We start from the raw sequence: 6,630 nt of genomic DNA, 5'->3' as shown, positions 1-6,630 counted from the left end.
TACCACAAAAAAAAAAAATAAATAAATAAATAAAGTGTAGGATAGACAAATGGAGTTTAGGGTAAGAGTATGAAGTGTTTATTAATATAGTTTTATCCTACTGTATAACACAGGGAACTATATTCAATACCCTGTAATAAACCATAATGGAAAAGAAAAAAAAGTAGTTTTAGATTCCACATTGCAACTAACCTTTAAGAAACTGCCACTTGTTGAGTTTTGGTGTAGTATCAAAGAAGAAGATCCAGAATTATTTGAAAAGGCTATTAAAATACTCCTCTTTTTTCAAAGTACATATTTGAATGAGGTTGGATTTTCTTCATATACTTCAGCCAAAACAACATATTGCGACTCACTGAATGTAAAAGCACGTATGAGAATCCAGCTCTTTAATTAAACCAGACATTAAAGAGATTTGCAAGAATATGAAACAATGCCATGTGTCTCATGAGTTTTTGGGAAAATACAGTTTTTTCATTAAAAAATGTTTTTATGTTAACATGTAGTAGGATTGTTATTTTAAAATGAATTAATAAATATTAAAAACATTTCTCAGTTTTCATTTTTAATATAGTAAATGTAACCCATATAATTCATATATCTAGAAGCTCCTTGGGGTCCTCAATACTTGGTAAGAGTGTAAAAGGTTCCTGAGACCAAAATGTGTAAGAACCTCTGCTGTGGTGCTTAAGCAGGGACTCGGAGTCAAATTGCTTAAGTTTGAACCTAGTTTTATTGTTTAATAGCTCTGTGACCTTGGATGAGATACCAAACTACTTTTGGCCTCAGTTTCCTCACCTATAAAATGGTATAATAATATAACATAGGTTGTCATAAGGATTAATTTGAATATACGAAAAGTTCTTAGAACTTCTATAGTACTCAGCAAGCAATATAATTACTACCTGTTGAACATTTGTAATGTATTGCTGTTTTCCTTTCTAGGTGCTAAATTTCTAGATTTCTAGAGATTGGGTGTTTGGAGTATTGACCTGGTCTGTTCTCAGTGAAGTCCCTGATATCCTTAACTTCTCTACCCCTTTTTCTTCTAAGTCAGTGGTTCTCAACCTTTGCTGCACGTTGAATCACCTGGGGAGCTTTAAAAAACAAACAAACAAACCTCATTACCCAAGACGTACTCCAGATTACTCAGTTACTCAGTACTGAGTACTCAGTACTCAGTTAAACCAGAGTCTGGAGGTGGGCGTAGGGCCCAAGCATTAGTATTTCTAGGTGATTCCAGTTTGAAGATTGATGACCACCACTCTAAAGCCTGAGTATTCAGACCCTCTACCCTGAGATTCTGTCTTTCCCTGCATGTTCTCAAGCAAATTGTAGCTGATTTCTCTCTCACCTCTTATATCACTATACTTGGAGGGGTGGTAGGTGTTCTTGCTCCTCAGTGCTGCTGCCAAGGAAAGGTCATTCCCTTTTCCCTGACCCCACCCCCAGCCTTGAAACTCAGGCCCTCAGGCAATGGGACCCACCACCCCCTCCTTGTTGTTATCTAGAGACATTCTTTGAAGATTTTAGCACATGGCTCACTGTCATTTTCTCAGCACTATTGCTCTTGCCGTGATTCCAGGTGATTTAATATTCATACAAATGCTCCATCCAACACGCAGGCCTCTCAGTCCCTGACTTCCTTTCCTCTAGTGGTCTCATCCTTCACCTCCTCAGCCAGGCACATGCTCAGCCAGGCCTCATCAGTACCGCTATAGATCACCTCCATCATCTCAGCTGCAAACATCCCATTCCCTGACCACGCCTCGTGTCTTTCCGATTTCCTCTTTTTAGCATCTCAACTCCAACAATTCTTCCAGCTCACCAGGACCATGGGTCCTACCACCTTTTCACTAACTCTCACTTCCCTTATGAACTTACTTTGCTTTTTCCTGGCTTAACGTCAGTGTTCCATGATTATGATCATTCTTTTGCAAACCCTCTAAGATCTCCTGCCCCTCTTTCTTTCTTTTGTACTTACCTGGCAAAATCCCAACCTTTGTTAAATCCAGATTCCTCCCACTCCACACTGCACCCAGGCAAGGGAATTTATGCTAATTGGTCTCACTTAAAAATCATACCTCAAGCTCAGTGGGGCTTTTGGTGCTAATTGGAACGCCTCCTCCATTTCCCCAGTCCATTTATTCCTCCCCCATTTCCCCAGTTCATTTATTGTTTATTGCTCTAAATGACTGTTTCACACCTTCTTCTTAAACTTCCCATATCCCCTCCTTCTTCCTCACTCTCAGCTGATGACCTTACTTCAAGGAGAAACCGTAAGCTCCCAGCAGAGAACCGCCACAAGCTCTTATCAGCACTTAGGGCAGCCTGCCTGCATTTGTACTCCTAAGCTGGCCTCTTCTCCTGTACCTGTGGATGGACCCCATGTGCTCATTGCTAGGGCAACCCTCTTGGAGATCCCATCCCTACCTCCCTATTCGTTAGCTTCTCTGGTGGAACCTTGCCCCACCTCCCTTTACATCAGCACGTTCCCCCCTCTATGGGGATATTCCATCAAGCTGTAAACATCTGAGCACAACTTTTTCTTGACCCCGCATCTACCTCTGGTTACCAGTTTGAATTGTCTGTATTAGCTGTCTGCACTTTCTTTCTACTCATCCTATCTTTAAACCTCCACAGTCAAGCTTCTATTTCACCAAAGTAGCACTTGCTGAGCAAACTTGACCTGTGTCAATAGACCCAGCAGTCAATTGCCAAGCCTCATGTTACTCTCAACACCATTTGACCCAGCTGATCACTTCTGTTTTGAAGCCCTTCCTTCATCACTTTTCAGGGATGCATGCTTTATTTTTCTCGGTAACATTTATTACCATCTGATATTGTTTATTATTTATTTTGACCCACAAAAATGTAAGCTCCTTTAGCAAGGACTTGGCTTGTTCCTGTCACTGCCTAGAACAGTGGCTGATACAGAATAGGTACTTGATAAGTATTTGTTGAATGAATGAGAGCTTAACAGCTACTATATACTTACCAGATCTTTCCCAGCTCCTTTCCTGGTCATAAGCTATCAGAGCCATTCCCTTCCTCTTTTTCTTTGAACTTTGCATTTCCTAATTGTATTTTCCCTCATCTCTACTCCATTCCTATCTTTTTCAGGCTGAACCACCACCATTGTGCTTATATTTCTGTGGGGTGCTAATGTTTACAGAGCATTTATTTATGTCTGGTATTGCAGATGGAGATGGTCTGTGGATCTGAGTTGAATGACATTAGCTTTTAATGCTGAATTTAGGTGCAGAGGGAAAAAAATTAAAATTATGAAAGACTGTGAAACAAATTCAGTCTTCCAGGGCTAAAATTATGGTCTTCTAGGATGTTTAGCTTTCTTGTTTTGTTACTACCCTACTTTACACTTTACTGTTTCTGCCTACCCACGGTGGAATTCTCCTTGATTTTCTGCAAGAATTTTTAGAAGGCAGGAAAAATCACCAAGCTCAAAAGACCCTTCTAACTTCAGGTCTGAGTTTATCATAAATTAAGAGTAGTCTGTTTCCCTATTAGACTGTTGGTGGGAATGTAAATTGGTTCAGCCACTATGGAAAACAGTATGGAGGTTCCTTAAAAAAACTAAAAATAGAGTTGCCATATGATTCAGCAATCCCACACCTGGGCATATATCCAGAGAAAACTCTAATTTGAAGAGATAAATGCACCCCAGTGTTCATAGCAGCACTATTTACAATAGCCGAGACATGGAAGCAGCCTAAGTGTCCGTTGGTAGATGAATGGCTAAAGAAGATGTGGTACATGTATACAATGGAATACTACTCAGCCATAAAGAAGAATGAAATAATGCCATTTGCAGCTACATGGATGGACTTAGAGATTATCATACTAAGTGAAGTAAATCAGAAAGAGAAAGACAAATACCATGTGATATCATTTACATGTGGAATCTAAAATATGATACAAAGAAACTTATTTACAAAACAGAAACAGAGGACTTCCCTGGTGGCACAGTGGTTAAGAATCCGCCTGCCAATGCACGGGACACGGGTTCATGCCCCAATCCAGGAAGATCCCACATGCCGCGGAGCAACTAAGCCCATGTGCCACAACTACTGAGCCTGCGCTCTAGAGCCTGCGTGCCACAACTACTGAAGCCCGCGCGCCCAGAGCCCATGCTCCGCAACAAGAGAAGCCACGGCAATGAGAAACCTGGGCACCACAACAAAGAGTACACCCCGCTCACCGCAACTAGAGAAAGCCCGCGTGCAGCAACGAAGACCCAACACAGCCAAATAAATAAATAATTTAAAAACAAAACAAAACAAAACAGAAACAGACTCACAAACATAGAAAACAAACTTATGGTTAACAAAGGGAGAAGGGGGTGGGGGAGGGATAAATTAGAAGTTTGGGATTAGCAGATATATTTTATATATATATAATATATATATAAAATAGATAAACAACAATCCTACTGTATAGCACAGGGAACTATAGTCAACATCCTGTAATAAACCACATGGAAAAGAATATGAAAAAGATTATATATACATATATGTTTAGCTGAATTACTTTGCTGTACAGCAGAAACTAACACAACATTGTAAATCAACTATACTTCAATAGAAAAAAGAGTAGTCTGTTCCTCTTAGATTTTCATTATTCTTTTTCTCTATATTGATGTACTGATATGATACTGGATTTGTGTGAAAATGCATTTGTTACTGGTCTTTTATTTTTGGCTTCTGCAGAACCTTGCCTCCTGGAATCCATCAAATCCTGAATGTCTCTTACTTGTGGTGAAGGAACTTGTGCAACAATATCACCAATTTCAATGCAGCCGCCTCCGTGAGAGTTCCCGCCTCATGTTTGAATACCAGACGTTACTGGAAGAGCCGCAGTATGGAGAGAACATGGAAATTTATGCCGGGAAAAAAAACAACTGGGTAAGGTTTTTTGAGAATGGGAGAAAAAAGCTCACTTTATCTGTAATAGAATAAAATAATCAATTCAGACATTCATTTATCATAAATCCTGGCCATTTCCTTAGATAAACATGATTTAGGTTGCCCGTGTACTTTCTCAGTCTCACATCCGCAGCCCCTGACTTCTGAATATCTGCGGCTGCGGATGTGAGACTCCAAATTTTACAAACTTCCCAGGCGATATCCTTGAGAAACCAGATAAACATTAATGTCTTTTCAAAACTCTGAATTATGAGAAAGTATATAGTATCCCAGTCAGATGAGAGGGGTCAGTAACTCTGGAAGTAGCCAGCTTGTATGGATCCTTTTATAATTTCTTTACATTGTATGATCCTTTAAAAATGCAAGTCAGAGTGCATCACTCCTTTGCCCAGCACTTTCATATCCCTCTCTTCTTCTCTCATAGTAAAAGCCGCAGTCTTTCCAGCGGTGTAAAAAAGCTCTGCGTGATTCCTGTCACCACCATCCTCCATCCATCATTCCTTCTCTCTCTTCGTCTCCCACTTCCCTGTCTAAAAATCATCAGCTCCAGCCTCTCTAGCACCCTTGCTGTGCTGCAGACACACAAGATATGCTCCTGCCCTAGGGTCTTGCATCGCTTTCCCATTGTCTGGCATATTTTCCCTGGATATTCGCAAGGCTGATATCCTTCCTCCTTCACGTTTTTACACGTGTGTTATGTTCTCAGCAATGCCTATATTAATACCCCATTTTTTTTAAACAACTTTTTTTGGGTATAATTTTGATACCATAAATTCACCTGTTTTAAGTGTAAAGTTTAATGGTTTTTAATAAATTTGCCAAGTTGAGCAACCACTATCAATCCAGTTTTCGAGTGGTTTCATCACCCCAGTAATATCCCTCATGCCCATTTATAGTTAATCCTATTCCCACCCCCAGCCTCAGGCAACCACTAAACTAGTTTCTGTCTGTATAGATTTTCTTTTCTGAACATTCATGCACAGGCGTACTTGGGAAGTATTGCGGGTTTGGTTCCAGACCGCTGCAGATAAGCAAATATCACAATAAAGTGAGTTACACGAATTTTTTGGTTTCCTAATGCATATAAAAGTTATGTTTACACTACACTGTCGTCTGTTAAGTGTGCAATAGCGTTATTTCTATAAAAAAACAATGTACATACCTTAATTAAAAAGTACTTTATTGCTAAAAAATGCCAACTGTCGTCTAACAACACGGAAGGTTTACAAACCTCCAATTTATAAAAAATGCGATATCTGAGAAGGGCAGTAAAACGAAGCACAATAAAATGAGGTATACCTGTGGTGGAATCGTACAATTTGTGGTCTTTTGTGACTGGATTATTTTACCTTACATAATATGTGTGAGGTTCATCCATGTTGTAGCATGTGTCAGTACTTCATTTCTTTTTGTGGCTAAGTAATAGTCCATTTGATGGGCGTACCACATATCCATTCACCAACTGATGGGCATTTGGGTTGTTTCTGCTTTTTGACTGTTATGAATAATGCTGTATAAACATTCATGTGCAGGTCTTTCTAACATCTCTTTTTAAAATTGTAACTTGTACACCCTCCCCCAACCCTGACCCTGCTCTACATTTTTTTTTGGCATCTCTTTTTAACAAACTATATAATTAAGATATTGTATTAGTTATATGTTGCTATATAAAATAATCATACCAGAA

At 39.5% G+C, this 6,630-nt stretch overlaps 1 protein-coding gene across 3 annotated transcripts in view; it reads left to right on the top strand.

Moving 5' to 3' along the window:
• BABAM2 (BRISC and BRCA1 A complex member 2) overlaps window positions 1-6,630 on the top strand; it is a 416,595-nt gene that overhangs the window by 119,139 nt on the left and 290,826 nt on the right. For all 3 annotated transcript variants that reach the window (XM_028496715.2, XM_055089090.1, XM_055089091.1), the window contains exon 5: window positions 4,728-4,922. In XM_028496715.2, coding sequence (XP_028352516.1) covers window positions 4,728-4,922 — 195 coding nt within the window. The remainder of the gene's footprint in view (window positions 1-4,727; window positions 4,923-6,630) is intronic.

The sequence above is a fragment of the Physeter macrocephalus genome, chromosome 12 (genome assembly GCF_002837175.3).
Source record: "Physeter macrocephalus isolate SW-GA chromosome 12, ASM283717v5, whole genome shotgun sequence".
Classification (NCBI taxonomy): domain Eukaryota; kingdom Metazoa; phylum Chordata; class Mammalia; order Artiodactyla; family Physeteridae; genus Physeter; species Physeter macrocephalus.
This window is presented reverse-complemented; position numbering and strand designations above follow the sequence as displayed.